Below are 17619 nucleotides of genomic sequence, written 5' to 3'. Positions count from 1 at the left end.
AGCCTGGTCCTTCCTTTCCCTCAACATCACCCATGTGAAGCCTTCCCTGGATACCACAAAGTGCCTGTAGCATGCCTCTGGTCACATCCTTTCTTTTTTTTTTCTTCTTCTTCTTCTCCCCAAAGCCCCCCAGTACATAGTTGTATATTCTAGGTGTAGGTCCTTCTGGTTGTGCTGTGTGGGACGCCTGATGAGTGGTGCCATGTCCGCGCCCCCGGATCCGAACCAGCGAAACCCTGGACCGCCCAAGCAGAGCGCGAAAACTTAACCACTCTACCACGGGGCCAGCCCCTCACATCCCTTCCTATACCTTAGTTTTATATGCGTGTGCCTCATCTTACCAGGTGGTATATTACTTTGGAGCAGAGACTACCTCATATTCATTTTTGTATCTTTTGTATCACTTTTTTCACTTTCACGTCTCACAACAGGGATGCAGTGAGGGGGAAACGCAACGCAGAAATGATGAGAAACAGCTTTTAATTCAGACAGGCCTGCATTCAAATATCTGTGTGCCCTTGGGCGACTTACTTAACTTTGCTAAACCTTCTTGCTCTATGCTGTAAAGTGGGAATATTAATTCCTACTTTATTACAATTGTTATTACTAGAAAATATTTAAAAATGTGGAATAGTACTACAATTGTGAGCAGTAAATTCTTACTAAACAAATCAGTGGGCCAAGATACTGATCAAGTGTGACTGACTTCTAAAACCCAACTTACAGATATTTTTGCTAATTGGAAGCCTTTATTTTCCTAATTATAGGAGTAAAATATATTTTTCCCTCAACTGTTTCATAGCCAGGACTTGGGCACAAGTCTGCTGTATTGCTCAAAGCCTCTCCCCTGGGGGGCTGAGTTTGGCACAGGCTCTCCCTTCCTCTCTTCTGCCTAAGGAAGGGAAATATGCAGTGAAGTCCATGGCCAAGAAATGCAGATCCTGGGGCTGGAATAATTGGCAGCAATTATCTATACAGAGTGACTTAAAAGATTCCCTGTATTAGAAATTCTCAAAACTAATAATGTTTTGATGACTATAAATATATAATCTCAATAACTAAATCCTAGCAAGGGAAAAGTTCTCCAGTGAAAATCTTAGGCCCTCTCTTTTATATACATCAATTGAATTAAAATTAATAAAATATATTATTCAAACTAAATCCTAAGCCTCGGTTCTATTTTGGGCTTCAAAAGTGTCCCCTCTTTTTCTGATCACCCATAGACACACTTTCTTCTCCATTTAAACCCTTGTTTTCTTTTAATGCAGACCATGGCTAAGCTCATATTGGGTGACAATGGGGTACTTATCCAATATCCCACATCTACTCTCGATTTAAAACACACTCTTCAGCCAGGTGTACTAATTCTGTAGCATTTGTTTCTAATATTTCACACAATTTTTTTTTAACAAGCATCAAATATCTTCTCCACTCCTTTATGCTCTGAGTAGTTATACCATTAATATATCTGACGGTAGCAGTGACCTAGAGAGAGCAGAGTTTGGGTACCATGTATCTTAATGTGGATTAAAACCCATTCTTTCCCACAAACTGGTTTCCTTAAGATTAACTTCATTTTCTTCTGGGGCTGTACATGGAGCATTTCGTTCCAGAGCAACTCAGAAATTAACAGATTAATCACTCTGTGGGCTTTTAAATAATGCTGAATTCATCTCGGTGAAAGTCAACTCCTTATTCTGCAAAATATATTTGCTGAGCTCAGGAATTAACACCTGATTTAGTCAGACCATGTTTACATAACCTTCTCTTTGGTTCCAATGAAAAGATTGCCAAAATTGTCCAATACCTATGGGAATGGATTATAGGGAATAAAATGTAGTCTAAATTATCTGATAGAACTTATAATGCAGGATTATTACTTCTTGCCCTCTTATCCTTCCAAATTCCATAAACATTAGCATATAATGAATACACACACATTGTAACTTAATAAAAAGCATTAAAAACCAAAACCAAAACCAAAAAACAAAGCCAAAAGCAATAATCAACTAAAGAGGAGCAATGATCAAGTTTCCTTTTACTATTTCAGAATCAATGGTCAATAAAAATCCTCAAGTTTCTTTCTTAATGTGTAATCTATTATCTAGCTTCAGTTTCACATAAATAATCAATGTCAAGTAATATTTGTGAAATATATGTGCCAAATTAAAAGAGAAAAATTTGTGTCAGAACACATAACTGACAGGGATATGCTAGTTCCAACATCCCTGGAGCTGCTCTGTGTGATAGAGCTTGCCTGCATCTGTTTTAAATCATCAGATACAAATTAATTTTAAAATGTTATAATCTCTACTAAACACAGTGTTGCATCTATTCAATCTAACAAAAAACTAACAGAAACCAGGGCTGCTATTTCTCCTAAAATGGCTGGTTTTGAGGCCACTCAAGTTTTTCTAAAACAAGATGCTAAAGAAGAAATCCAGTAGTACAAGGGTTGGTGCAAACCTCATCATAGCCATCTTCTCTTTTACAAAGGGATCTCCTGACTTCTAAGCTTCATCTAACACTAAATCGTTCTGTTCACATGATTCTACAGCTAAAAGACACCATGTTTACATTCAGGAGGGATTCATAAATACCAATTTTTCATGAATGTGTAAACAGATGGGTTAATTACCATGGCAACCAAAAAACCGTATCAGATCAAATATTTTGCTGGCAAATGTCCTAGTGATTTTTCAAATACTTTCGTTTTACATGGCTGAGATAAACAGAATGAAGAGTATTCTACAGAATAAAACAAATGCTAATGCCTGTAAATGGTTTAATAGTGACCTCCTGCGAAGTTTTCACAGTTCTAAGATCCAGCAGCAAAAGATAATGAATCCCACAAAAACTGATCTAGGTGCTTCAGAAACAATGATACAACCAAAACCAGTGGGGAAAAGAAAACCTTCATGCAGCCACTGAAAGAACTGTCACTTCCCTAAAAGAAGAAGCCCACTAATCATTTGCTTAGAGAAAACAAGCCAGTGCAAGGGGTGAGAATGTGTAATAGGGGTAGGCCGCCATCTTGAGGGAAAGAGACTCAATATTCTGCGAGGTGTGTTTTATTTTCTAACTTTCAGGACCAGACTAACTTTATTTTGTTGTGTTTTAATATGATTAAAAATTCCTCCAAGAATTTCATTAATAGAATTGTGAATGGCAGTCAACATTCTTGGAAATAATTCTAACTATAGGTCCAGCCATATGGCTTTCGAAACAAAACAAGATCACTCCCAAACCCACTGACATGTACAGCACTCCACACAGCACAATCTTCAGGGAGTCAACAATTAACGCGGATTTCAGAGGCATCACTGAGGCAGGAACAGCAAGACTTAGAACATTTGCTTTTTACCAAAAATGAACATTTTAAAATGCCTGTGTGGATTGGCCAGCCAACTGAAATCTAAATTAAGAAATATTTAAAATTCCTTATCTCAGGAAAATGATTCTACACAAATTACATTGATTCCTAGACTACTAATTCCTCAAACCTCAACCTCAAGGTCAGCAGCACACCATTCTTTAGAGACAGACGTGGTGTGAGGTTGTCCAAAGTACTCCCTGCCCCGTGCAGTCTTGTAATGTTTTGTAATCTACTACTTTTAAGTGCTCTCAATATAATATGCATATGGAGTTAGCAGAGAAACCTTGTGACCAAATTACTCTTAGCCAAAATACAATGCTATTTTATGCAATCCCAAGAGACCTGGTTACAGAATCACATGGTGAATTGAAATATTATCCTAATTGGCAAGGAAGTTTCTCTATTTTAGAGGGCTTGTCCAGGGAACCCTACACACTTACCTCAGGAAGTGCTTCATTGTGCCTGTTTTGATTATCCAGATTTTATCCAAACTGTTCTCAAGTAATTGCTTCCAAATTTGCCTTTAGCAAAGTAAGCGTAAGCTGTGGGAAGAAATTAGATATATTTACTATTATGGGGGCTGGAAATCCCAAACCCAAAATTTCTGCTTATCTTAGTAAGCAGACAACACGCTATGCACACAGAACATTATCAACCGAACTGCCCACATAGCAACGCAATTCAATGGATGGAAATCATAGCTAAAGCCTTTCACTTATAATTATGCAATTAGTCTTTCATTTTAAGTCGCTTGCTAGAAGAATTATTAGTTTCATGAGCAATCTCTTCAATAGTAAGCTTTTTCTCTATTTTGGGTATTATTTCTATAACCAGAAGAATAGTATTTGTAAAAAAATAAATAAAAATGAAGAATCATAAAATTAACTACCTGATTTCCAGATATCTGACGGTTTTAAATGTGGCAGCCTCAACCTTCCAGAAGTACAACTCAAAAATAACTAGTAGCAACTGGCAATGTCTTTAAGCTAAAAAATAGCTATTTAAGAGCCAATCAAATGAACGATATGCCCCGGCCCCATTTTTTTTTTTTTTGGCACTGTGAACTAAACAGTAAGATTTTATATTTGTCTAGCTCTTCTCAGTTTACAATTTACTTTCACAAAGTCTACAATATCAGGTTATTGGTTTTCTTCCTTCTGACAAGGAAGACACCAGAAGCTGCCTACAAAGCTGCAAGTTGGAATGAGTCAGGAAGAAATAGACTAGAGAAAATTCTCAAGATCATCAAAAACAAGGCAAGCCTGAGAAACTGCCAGTTAAGAAGTGCCGAAGGAGACATGACAACTAAGTAATGTGGTACCCTGGGGGGGATCCTGGGAGAGAAAAGGGACATTAGGTAACAACTAAGGAAATGTGAATAAGCATGGATTTTATTTAATAATTAGCTATCAATATTGGTCCATTAGTGTGACAAATAAATTAATGTAAGATGTTAACAATAAAGGAAACTGGGTGCTGTAAAGGGAACTCTCTGTGTTATCTTTGGGACTTTTCTGTAAATCTAAAACTATTCTAAAATTTAAAAATTATTACCATATGTTAGTGCTTATGCTCTAGACACAGACTTAGGCCTAGGGATACAGGGTGAACAAGAGAGGCATCAGTTCCACTCTCTAGATCCAACAGTCTTGAGGGAGGAAAGGAGAGAAGATGATACAGGAAAACAAACAGGTACTTAAACACAGTACCGTTGTTCCCCCTTATCTGAGGAGGCTAAGTTCCAAGACCCCCAGTGGATGCCTGAAACTACGGATTGTACCAAATCCTACATATACTATGCTTCTTCCTATGCATACATACCTGTGATAAAGTTTAATTTATAAATTAGGCACAGTAAGAGATTAACAACAATAACTAATAAGAAAATAGAACAATTATAACAATATACTGTAATAAAAGTTACTGTAGATGTTAACAACATCAGCTTACACATTTTGTTCTTTCCTTATTGAGAACTTCCACCTTTCCACTTAAAGGAAGTACTTTATGGCATCTCTTTGGCACATCTGAATTGCCAGCATCACTACCCTTGGGCTTTGGGGCCATTATTAAGTAAAATAAGGGTGACTTGAACACAAGCACTGTGATACCATGACAGTCAATCTGATAACCAAGATGGCTACTAAGTGAATAATGAGCGGGTAGCGTATACAGCATGAATATGCTGGACAAAGGGATGATTCTTGTCCCAGGCTGGAGGGGGTGGGACAGTGTGAGATTTCATCCTGCTACTCAGAACTGGCATGCAATTTAAAATTTATGAATTGTTTACTTCTGGAATTTTCCATTTAATATTTTCAGACTGTGGTTGACTGCAGGTAACTGGAAGTGTGGATAAGGAGGGGACTACTGTATTACAAACGAAAATGGGTGCTGTGACAATGAGATGCGAGATGCCTATCCTAGATGTAGGAGTCAGGGGGTTCCCCAAATAGCATATACAAAGTCCTAAATGCAAACACACAATGTGTGGAGGAGAAAATGTTCAATCTACTAGTGAGTTGCTCAGTGAGAGGGACAAGTTAAAGCAGGGACGGCTGGATATGGAAAGGCAAGAAACGGTCAGATCATCAAAAGCTTTGTAAGCAATATTACAGACGTTTGACTCTTATCCCATGAGCAATGAGAAACTATTGAAAGTTTTCAAACTGAGATGCAACATAATCAGATTTCTAGTTTTAAAAATATACTCTTGTGTATTGTAGTATGTATGTATGTGATTGTAGCATGGAGAATAAATTGGATTGTGGTGAAATTATAGGTAGAGACACCTTTAGAAGGTTGTTACAATAATCCAGGCAAAGATAATAATGGCAGGATAAGGCAATGGACAGAGACAGAAGTGGATGGATTTGAGAGATATTTAGAGGGTAGAATCAATTGAATTTTTGTTAATTGAGTGGAAGTTAGAGAAGGAGAAGGAGGAGTCAAACATTATGCCCACGTTTGTGGCTGGCAACAGGGTAGACAGTGGAATCTTTACTAAGACACAGAATTGTGGAGATGCAGGTTCGGTGTCTGGGTGTATTTGGGGATGTCTGGGACATTTTGAGTTTGCAGAGTCAAGTGGTAGTGTGGATATACATGGATCTGAAGGTCAGGATAGCAGTCCAGGTTGGACACAAAGAGTTAGGATTCCTCAGTATACAGATGGTAAACAAAAGCACAGCCCAGAAGGAATAACTAAGTAGCATACACAACACCTGTTGTTTGTAAAATATTTCTTTGTCATTAGGATATTATTAAATTAGAATTGTCATGCTATTAAGGTAATAAAGAATAGAATATAGTTTAGAAAGACTTTATTGAAATTAAAAAAAAACTTTATCCTTAAATGTTTGAATTTCAGTTAGCTAGAAAACTGATTTACCTAAAAATCTCATTTCATAGTGATGTGGGAGAAATGAAGTAACATAATCCTTCAGCTTCCTCCCTGTACCTGGGGGTTCCTGAATCCACCCATTTCAAAAAACTTCTTGAACATTTCTGTGCCCAGCATTGTGCTGGATAATGCAAAATAGTTTAATACTGTAAAGGAGCCTTACTATTATTTAAGGGGAGATTTGGCAAATATGGCAGAGAGTGTGCATGGTGATTAAGGGTACAAGTTTTGGAGACAGAGAGTTCATATTTGGGATTTCCAATTAGCCAAGTAGCTTCAGACAAGTTGCTTAACCTCTCCAGGATTCAGTTTTTTCCCTGTTAGATGGGGAGAGTAATTATAACTACCTTGCAGGGTTGTTCTAAGGACTGAATGAACCAAAGCATGTAAGGTGCTTAGCATAGTAACAGATATGTAATATGCATTCAATGAGCAATACTCATTGCTCATCGTATTAATATTTTGCCATTCTTTTCTTTCTTTCTTTCTTTTTTGGTGAGGAAGACTGGCCCTGAGCTAACATCTATGCCAATCTTCCTCTATTTTGTATGTGGGACACCACCACAGCATGGCTCGATGAGCGGTGTGTAGGTCTGCACCAGGATCCAAACCTGTGATCCCTGGGCTGCCAAAGTGGAGTGCGTGAACTTAACCACTATGCCATGGGGCCAGCCCCAGCCATTCTTTATTACAGCCTCCTCTAAAGTAAAAGATCATTTTGATAAGTGAAGAATCAATTAGGAGACTGTTAAAATGAATTCTGGCAACTTGTGACCTGAACTGGGACAATGACAGTGGTGATGGAAAGAAGTAAACAGAAGTGGAAAATATTTGGAAAGTAGAATCAATTGGACTTACTGATTGGATAGGAAAAGTGAAGGGAAGAAAAATAACAATTAGTTCTAATTATCTGTCACCCAAACAGGAAACAAAGACAGCAATTAGTTCCAATTATCTGTCCCCTGATGAGAAAACACCAAAAAGGGCTTTGGTGGTAGAAGAAAGCCTGTGCAAATGGTATCTAAGGCACTGCTCGTTGGTATTCCTTAAATAACTTCTCTAAATGTTTTCTGTAGAAAAACAAAAAGAGGGCCCGGCCCGGCAGCATAGTGGTTAAGTTTGCATGCTCCACATCAGCAGCCTGGGGTTCACTGGTTTGGATCCTGGGCACGGACCTATACACCGCTCATCAAGCCATGCTGTGGTGGCATCCCACATAGAACAACTAGAAGCATGCACAACTAGGATATACAACTATGTACTGGGGCTTTTGGGGGGAGAAAAAAAAATGAAGAAGATTGGCAACAGATGTTAGCTCAGGGCCACTCTTCCTCGCCAAAAAGGATACCTTAAAAAAAAAAGAATTACAGTTTACTTTTAAATCTAGCTTTGTTTTGAAGGAGGCATACTTGTTAATATCCTATTTACCGTTAACTAGACAATCTGTGTAAAAGGCAGGAACATGGAACAAATCATACTTGGTGCGCAACGTATGATACCCAGGGAGTCACTACAGAAGAGCAATGTCCTCCACGTTGTTCTTCCACGAGTGGCGCTGTGCTAATCGACTCCTTTGCGTTAGGCCTCCTTTGTAGGCAAAGCAGCATTTCTCCAGCGGCTGGGCAGGGCCGAAGGTCGAGGAAAACTTGAGTTTGCTTCTGTCTGCACACAGCGCTAACAAAATGGTAGCCCTGATAGGCTTCTCAAGTATTTTACCCACCAGCCTGTTGACTTTAACTCTATTAAATGTAAGTTACTTGCCTTGTTTATATCTGTCTCACTAATTGAAAAACACTGATACTTTTTGTTTAGTTCAGATTGATTGAGGTAGTATTTACATCAAGTTCGCTCTTGTTTGGTCAGACATTAAGTCCAATGCCACCTGTTTCCCAGCATGCAAGGAGAGCACGAAAACCGCTCTGTCAGCTCTCCTTTCCCGACACCTTCCTCTCCAGAGGGGTTTTTAACCTGAGGTGGAAAATACCTGCTGTATTTTAAATCTCTCCTATTGTTCTAAAAGGATCGGTTTCTCCCCTTTGGACTACCTGCTCCTCTAGGGCACCAGAGAAGCCCCAGGGCCTGATACAATGCCTGGCACATTGAGTTGTGAAATGAGAAACAAAACAGAGTCATTTACCTTTAAGAGCTTTAACATGGAGCCCTGACGCCTTTAAGGAAATGGGTCATAGGCACGTCCTCGTGGAGCAGAACAGGAATTTTGAACCTGCAGCTCGCTGCAGTGACGGCCTTTTGCCTCCCTCTAGCTAGCTTTAGCAATCAATTCTATTTAGCCAAAATTAGTTTTCTGCCTTCAACCCCAATTAACATTCTTTGCAGTGCAAAGCTCCCTTCTATGCCTTTAAAAGCCCCTGACTTTTACTCCCTAGCGGGACACTATTTGAATTTCTACCTGAATCTGTGCTCCCTGAATTACAATTCTTTGATCCCCAAATAAACACCTCTCTGCCTCCCATTTTGGTTCTGTACGTTTAGGTTAACAGAGCGCTCAACACAGATTTGTTGAAATGAACTCTGTACCCTTTTAGAGAAATGCACTTCTGTAACAGCCCTGATCAATAACAGCACTAATAAAACAAACTAAAAATCTCTCCACTGAAAGAAAAAAAAAACTTTGTAGGTCTTTGTTTAATTAAAATAAACGATGTGATCGTAATTCTGGGCTTCCTGAGCCTCTCAGCCTGTCTGCAGTAACTTCTCCCTCGCGGACGGGCCCGCTGCCCCGACCTACGCCGAAGGGCAGGATCAAACGACTGCGCTCGGTGGATCAAACCCCTCCAGAGATCAATGGACGCCTCAGCGCTGCGTGTGGGGCTGTGCGCCCTTGTACCTTTTCTCCAGCTGAGAGGAGAGGGGCAGCGGGGAGTGGGCTGCTGCTTCTGAAAACTCGTCCTCTCGCCCGGCATCAAGGAGCTTGCTCTGCCTCCTTCGAGGGAGCAGCTCCCCGAGGCTCTTTGTAAAGTACCACTGGGGTGACCCTACCTCTTAGAAGCTGATCTATCTATTGAACATCCCAGGGAATAAATTAGAGACTCAACTAGAGGGAACAGAACTCCTGTCTTTAAAATCATAATCCCCACATGAGATGAAAAACGCTGCTTTCTATGTAGCCCTCCAAACTCGGACTGACTGCATCCTCTATGACAACCAAAATGCTTTGTGGACTCAATGTTTGTACATAAATAAAAGGCAATTCACAAAGTAAATACTGTTCTATTCTTATAATTTGCCTAATTTGGGATTGTCCCAGTTTTTTAAAAAATGTTGTATAGAGTACATTTAAAAATAAAATTTAATTTTTAAAATGGTCTTAACTTACAGTCTTATGAATAAAAGCTATTATTTACAAAGTGCTTACCATGCACCAGGCAATATTCTATGGGCTTTATTTATATTAACTCGCTTACCAGATATCCTATAAAACAAATAATAATAATATCCTCATTTTACAGCCGAGAAAATTGAGGAACAGAGAGGTTCAGGAAGCTTCCAAGGTCACACAGCTGGTATGTGGCAGAGGTGGGATTCAAACCCCTAGTAGCCTGGCTCCTGAGGCAGTGTTGTTCGTTACCTTTCTGTGCTGCCTCTGGAAACCACTGAGGTAAAATTCTGAATTGATACAAGAATGAAGAGAATGTACAGTGTATCCAATTCAAAGGAAACTGCAGAGCTGGGGATAACCAAGGCCTGGATGTACACCTGCAACTCAAAATGTAAGAGAGTTCCTCTGGGAGCTAGCTAGGGGATAGCTCTTGAATAACAGTGCCACTGAAAAGAAGCCTCTTTCCTTTCTGGAAGCAGATGTACTACAGAGCTGAAAGTTTCTAAACATGAAGATTTTATGGGAAGAAGTTATATAACAGAGTCAAAAAGTATGGGTTTTAGGGGCCAGCCCAGTGGCGCAGGGGTTAATTTTGCACCTTCCGCTTCACCGGCTGAGGGTTCGCCGGTCTGGAACCCAGGTGTAGACCTATGCACCACTTGGCAAGCCATGCTGTGGCAGGCCTCCCACATATAAAGTAGAGGAAGATGGGCATGGATGTTAGCTCAGGGCCAGTCTTCCACAGCAAAAACAGAAGGATTGGTGGCAGATGTTAGCTCAGGGCTAATCTTCCTCAAAAAAAATTATGGGCTTTGTATTCTTCATGGAGGCCACATTTCAAGGACATATAAATCCTTGACAGAGTAATTCTGATATAACTAATAATAAAAATATCCCCTCTCTCCCCCCAATGTAAATCTAGTGCTCCCTTGGGTTTAGAAAATCCAGTGAAATTCAGGCTCCTGGTCCACACTGCTATCCGTGTGGTGATTTCATTCTCCCCAAATTATTCTTTGAGTCATGTTCAGGGTGACAGGCTCTTCAAACTGGCATTTTCCCTCAGTTTTCTTTCAGTCTACCTCTGTATGGTCTAGTTTTCATAATACATTGCACCTTTTCCTTTGTAGGTAAAAATATTTATTTATTTTTTTTAGCAAACATAAAATATATCTAATGGTGGGTAAAATATTCCAAATTTATGTAAGAGATAAATAGTAACGTAAATTAGTTTTCTGGAATTCATTGCAAAGGAAAATAAGTTCCGTTCTCCTTTAGATTTCCCTAATTGCTTCTTGTTTTTGTTGTTTTCTTTTCATGCTATGACACCACTAGGAGAAAAAAATTAACCAAATAGGTTAACCTCAAAACAAAACGTACTGTAATTAATGCTAATCAGAAGATGAAAACACGTCACTCCCCCTACCCTGAATCTAGATTAAAAAGGGCAAGTTTGGTCAACATTTTATAGTAGTAGTAAAAAAACCCCTCAGTTTAGCAGCTGGGGAAGGGAGGCACACACAACTTCACTCTGCAGATGATAAAGTCAAGATCGGCAACATAGAAATTATTTGCCACCGATTTAATTTCCTCAGTTTGAGCTATTCTTTTATTTCAGGTGGAAGAAGAAAGAAACAATGTCATATTGAATCACAAATTCATAAATAATAACTTTTATAGTTTTCTCCCCTAAAAATAAGATTGATCGAAAGCTGCTCTGGGTATTAGAAGAGAGCTTGTGGCCAATTTAGTTCAGTTCCCTTTATCCTGTGTTTTTATTATACTATGTCACTTTAAATATTTTCTAAAAATAATTGAGAAAATTTCCTGATGACAGTAATCAACTCTAAGTAAGTTATCTTCACTATGTGGGAATTTCAGTTTCCCTCTTGAATGGTCTCACAGAATGTACTTGCGCCCTGCTCAAGGCTAGTGAAATCAAAATGGTAACATCCCTCAGTCAGGCAGGCAGGCAGAGATCTGCGAAAGAAACAGATATAGGCTTCTCTTTTTGCACCCTTTCTTCGGTGAAGGCTATATTTAGATGGAGAGGATAAAATGGAGGAGAAAGGCACCAGTCTGATACAGGCCAAAACTTACAGATAACTGAAGCCAAGGTAGTTTTTTTTTGGTTAGGAAGATTGGCCCCGAGCTAACATCTGTTGCCAATCTTCCGCTTTTTTTTTTCCTCCCCAAAGCCCCAGTACATGGTTGTATATCCTAATTGTAAGTCTTTCTAGTTCCTCTATGTCTGATGCTGCCACAGTGTGGTTTGATGGTGGTGTGTATGTCCATGCCCCAGATCTGAACTGGTGAACCCCACACCACTGAAGTGGAGTGCGGGAACTTAACCGCTGGCCCCAAGCTAGTTTTAAGATGTGATTAATTCAGCTCACAGCTCCCATCAATTCTCTACTATGCTTTGTATGTATGCATTTAGAGAAACTTCTCCAAAACAAGGCTGACCTCAGCAGGAAGCACATCTCTGTGGGAACAGCAGGCAAGGGCACAGATGTCTTACGGCTAAGGAGTAGCCGGTAAGCCCTGCCAAGTGAGGGGCTGGCTCTAGCTGAGCTGACCCGCAAAAACACACAAGGAGGTCAGTCTTCTTAAATCAGGTGGGCCAAGTGTCAGATTCAAATTGGGTGAATAAACGAGTCTAAATTAGCAATTAAGATAATGGCTAAGTTTGTATCACGCTTCATATTTTGTCAAGTTCTAAGCAGCACTGTCAGTGCAAGGGAGACCTACACAGATGAGGGACCCTGTCTGCAAAGGATATAACGCAGTCAGACCTACCACGTGAAACGAGGAAGGAAGGGAATGGGAGGGGAGAGAAGAGAAGGTAAAGAAAAATTTCTAAGGCTATTTATGAGCATTTGAAACATATATAGAGCACAATTTTGACTTTATACAGGGGGCATGTAAGGAGAGAGAGCAAGCAATATGAAAATTTACTATCCCAGAGAAATGAAAAATCTTTCAAATTGTGCATTTACATTTCACACACGTCATATTAGAAATATAATGCTCATGCATAACAATCTCCCTCTGGCCACATTCCAGAACTTTCCATTCCTCCTTCTCTGGTGATTAGCTTGAAAAACGCTCTGCTGACACTCACTAAAATGACCGCTAAGGTTTTTTCCCTTCTTCAGAAATAAAACACTCATCCAGAGTTTATTTTTGTGATTTATAGCAATGGAGGCTATGCAGGCCACAGAATTTGGGGTTGCCTGCAAATATATTTATGATCCGCTTCAAAGGGACAGTGGTTTTCTGGCTTTCACTGTGGTCACCTACATGTATGTACTGTTTTCATGGAGGAAGAAAAGCAGGGAGAGCAGTACTGATGAAATTTTTTTTAATCTATAAAAGAATAAAGAAATTCCAAAACGTAAATATTAATCCATTTTCCCACAAAAATAATCTAGATGTTGTGCATTCTCAATTATATATTTTAGTGGGGTTTTTTTGGTGAGGACGATTCACCATGAGCTAACATTTGCACCAGTCTTCCTCTATTTTGTATGTGGGACGCCACCACAGCACGACTTGATGAGCAGTGTATAGGTCCATGCCCAGAATCCAAACCTGTGAACCCCAGGCCGCTGAAGCAGAGCATGTGAACCTAACCACTATGCAACCAGGCCAGCCTCCTATATATTTTAGTTTTAAAAATTAAATTTCTAAATAAAACCACAATAAAAGAATGGTAAACTCATGTTTGCATTAACATTAAATGGATATGGTTTAACCAATCTAAACTGAGGCTTTTTGCAAAGTTTTCACTTTCATATAATCAGAATATAGTGAGGTCATCTATCTAGAAACATTTGACAGGAAGGTCCGAACAAATTGGGGTGTTTCCAGGGGCCTGGAAGCAAACAGGTTACTGGGTGCTAAGAAAACTGCAGACCCTCTCCATTCTATCAGAAGAGGTGAGGTTTCCTCCTGAAGAGGTTGAGCCAGAAAGGCTCTGAAGGTTCAGACACGAGAAAATGCGCTTGAGCTGTCACACTGAATACAAGAAGGTCATGTGAAAGTCTACATGACAAATGTAAGATTTATCCAGGCTTCTTCTTCCACTCAACTCCCAGAACAGAAGCAGCCAGAATGCTACTTCATAGGTTATTGGAGATTTATCCCTCAGGAAACTACCCAAGACACATGTGGATTTCCCCCAATGAAGCAGCAACCTCTAATGGGACTACTGTGAAGCCAAATGGTCAAGAAGCCACCCCTAACCCACAGAAAGCTTCCAAACGGCATTTTAGTGCCTCCACCTTAAATATGAACATATAGCCAGAGACTATCAGACAATGAAAGAAAGTTTCTAACTTGAGTGAATTACAAAGACTCAAAACAAAGAAAGGTGAAAAAGGGAATTTAGAAGAAACAGAGGCAATGCAAAGAGAAGAAAACTATAATACATCATAATTAATTTTCATAAATATAAGAAAAAAGGGAACAAGAAATAATAGAAATGAACATTCAGAGAATAAGAAAATGTTTATGGAACTTTTCTTAAATGACAGAAATGAAAGATCAAGTTGAACAAATCTTCCAGATTTGAGGAAATCTGTCAAGAAGAAATTGACAAAAAGATGAAAAATGGGAGAAAATTGGCGAGAAAAAGAATCAACATCCATATAACAGTCATTCCAGGGAGAAAGAAAAGTGAAAATGTATGTGAAAAGACTGTCAAACAAATAATACAAGAAACTCTCCAAGAACTAAAGAACATGAGTCTTTAGATCAAACAGGCCCACAGGGCACACAGATCCTTAAATGACAAAAGATCCTCACCAAAGCACGTCATGATGAAATTCCACAACATAAAAGTTTCCAGCAGGGGAGTGAAAATAAACATACAAAGGGCTAAGAATCAGAAGTGTCCAATTTGTCAAGAGGAACATAGAAGCAGGAATAAAAACTCTGAGAAAAAATTCTTTCTGATTTAGATTTATATACCCAGCCAAAATATTAAGCATGAAGGGAGAATGAAGACAATTTGAGACACACAAGGCCTTCCATGTACCTCCCAAGCATGCCTTTTTAGGAGCTTCTAAAGGAAGCATTCCACCAAAATGAAGATGGGGAATGAGAAAGACATTGGACCCAGGAATCAGAAGGTTCCCTACTGGAGAATGGTGAAAGGAACTCTCAGAATGATGGTGAATGAGGGCTTAAAAAAAGGATGTCTCCATGAAAAAAACTGGAACTGACAGATTTTTTGACATGTCTGACTGTATGGAGAAAATATTTACAGTTCTATTGGTTTGGGGATAAATTTGTGATATGTGTAATAGAAAAATAAGCAAGTAAAAATAGGCCAAGTACTAATACTTGAGAAAACAAAAAGTTGTACAAAAAGAAAATACAGTAGTCTTGCCTTATTTGCAGTTTCCCTTTCCTTGGTTTCAGTTACCTGTGGTTAACCATAGACCAAAAATATTAAACAAAGAATTCCAGAAATAAGCAGTTTATAAGTTTTAAATTCCACACTGTTCTGAGTAGCGTGATGAAGTCTGGCATCCTCCTGTTCCATCCCACCCAGGATATGAATCACCCATTTGTCCAGCATGTCCACGCTATATTTGTACCTGCCCATTAGTCACTTAATAACCATCTCGCTTATCAAATCGGCTGTTGCAGTGATTGTGTTCAAGTAACCCTTATTATACCTAATAAATGTCCCCAAAGCACAAGAGTAATGATGCTGGCAATTTGGATATGCCAAAGAGAAGCCATAAAGCACTCCCTTTAAGTGAAAAGGTGAAAGTTCTAGATTTAATAAGGAAAGAAAAACAAATTGTATACTCAGGTTGTTAAGATCTATGGTAAGAAAGAATCTTCTATCTGTGAAATTGTGAAGAAAGAAAAAGAAATTCTTGCTAGTTTTGCTGTTACACCTTAAATGTGTATGTATAGGAAAAAATATAGCATATATAGGGTTCACAGTTTCAGACATCCACTGGGGGTCTTGGAACGTGTTCCCTGTAGATAAGAGGGGACTACTGTATAATCAAATGTAAATAAAATTTACATTGTCAAAATTTACACTTATTTTGTTATTAACTAATTAATTTAATTTGTTATAATATTAACAAAATTAGTAATATTGGGAGAATTGAGGAAGAAGTGCATGTGTGTAAGACAGAGGAGTTACATATGAAAGTTAAATCTTCATTTCAATAGGAAAAAATCAGTGGATCTAATACTTTAAAAAAATTGAGAAATAGCAGTATAAGCTGACTATTTAAAAGTAAGGTTGAACCCACCAGAAGAAACAGCTAAAAGAATTAAAGTGGGTATTTATGAGAAACAAATCTGGAATGGAGATGGATTAGGGTAAGAGGATTGCTATTTTCCATTATAATGTTTTATAATTATATGATGTCTTAAATGATGTGTGAGTATTACTTTGATAAAAACAAAAACTTAAATGTAAAAGAGAGGACACACACAGGGAGATGCTTCCAGCCTCCTGAGGTCCAGTGCCCTTAAACCCTGTGAACCCACACTTCAACAAAAAAGAAAAGAAAAAGAAACTAAGGCTCAAAGAACCAGAGAGTCACCTGCAACAAATGGATGGATTTGAAAAGCTACTTCTAGAACAGTATCCAACCAGGCCACGCATTGCAGGTTGTATGTTAGATTTGACATAGATGAAGATGCACTGAAAATATTTAATAGGAAAGTGGAAGAGTTTGAGTTAACAAATGTTGACATGGTTCAATGTGATGTGTGCCCATTATCTAACAGAATGTCCAAGTTATTTGATACAGTAACTATGAATCCTCCCTTTGGGAACAAAAATAATAGAGGGATAGATAGGACTTTTCTGAGGATTGCTTTGGAAATGGCAAGAACTTCAGTACAGTCGTGCACTTCATAACGTTTCAGTCAGTGACAGACTGCATATATGACAGTGGTCCCATAAGATGAATACCATATAGCCTAGGTATGTAGTAGGCTATACCATCTAGATTTGTGTGAGTGCACTCTGTGATGTTCACAGAACAGCGAAATTGCCTAACGACGCATTTCTCAGAACGTATCCACATTATTAAGTGACACATGAGTGTATATTCTTTGTACAAATCCTGACCAGAGAACATATTCAAAAGAAAGCTTCAGAATGGAAAATCAAGATAAATATTATTACAGAGCTACTCTATGACCTGTCAGCATTATATACATTTCTTAAAAAGAAATCAGTGGACATTGAAGTGGACCTAATTTGGTTTTCTTTTTAAAAACTTCCAAAGCAAAAGCATCTTAAAACCTAATTACAATAAATACAATATTTGTTTATTTTAAAAATGCCACAAATTATAGATACCTTTTTCAGGCATGTAATAATGATACTGTGACCACGGGTTTTTGAAAAGTCATTATCTTTTAGAGATACACACTGAAAAATTTACAAATGGTACGATACGTGCCTAGCATTTGCTTCAAAATAAAACGGGGTAGATAGAGAGTAGGGGTGAAATC

General features: G+C 38.6%; 1 protein-coding gene and 1 pseudogene across 4 annotated transcripts in view; one reads left to right on the top strand and one right to left on the bottom strand.

The window, feature by feature from the left end:
- The window catches only part of ELMOD1 (ELMO domain containing 1), a 63447-nt gene that overhangs the window by 37214 nt on the left and 8614 nt on the right, over positions 1 to 17619 (bottom strand). For all 4 annotated transcript variants that reach the window (XM_070272749.1, XM_023644740.2, XM_023644742.2 and 1 more), the window contains exon 2: positions 3817 to 3918. Coding sequence is in view for 2 of the 4 variants with exons in the window: in XM_023644740.2 (XP_023500508.1) it covers positions 3817 to 3833 (17 nt within the window). In the remaining 2 variants the exon portion in view is untranslated. The remainder of the gene's footprint in view (positions 1 to 3816; positions 3919 to 17619) is intronic.
- Positions 6334 to 17378, top strand: LOC111774143 (rRNA N(6)-adenosine-methyltransferase METTL5 pseudogene; annotated as a pseudogene).

This window comes from Equus caballus, chromosome 7, assembly GCF_041296265.1.
Source record: "Equus caballus isolate H_3958 breed thoroughbred chromosome 7, TB-T2T, whole genome shotgun sequence".
NCBI lineage: Eukaryota > Metazoa > Chordata > Mammalia > Perissodactyla > Equidae > Equus > Equus caballus.
This window is presented reverse-complemented; position numbering and strand designations above follow the sequence as displayed.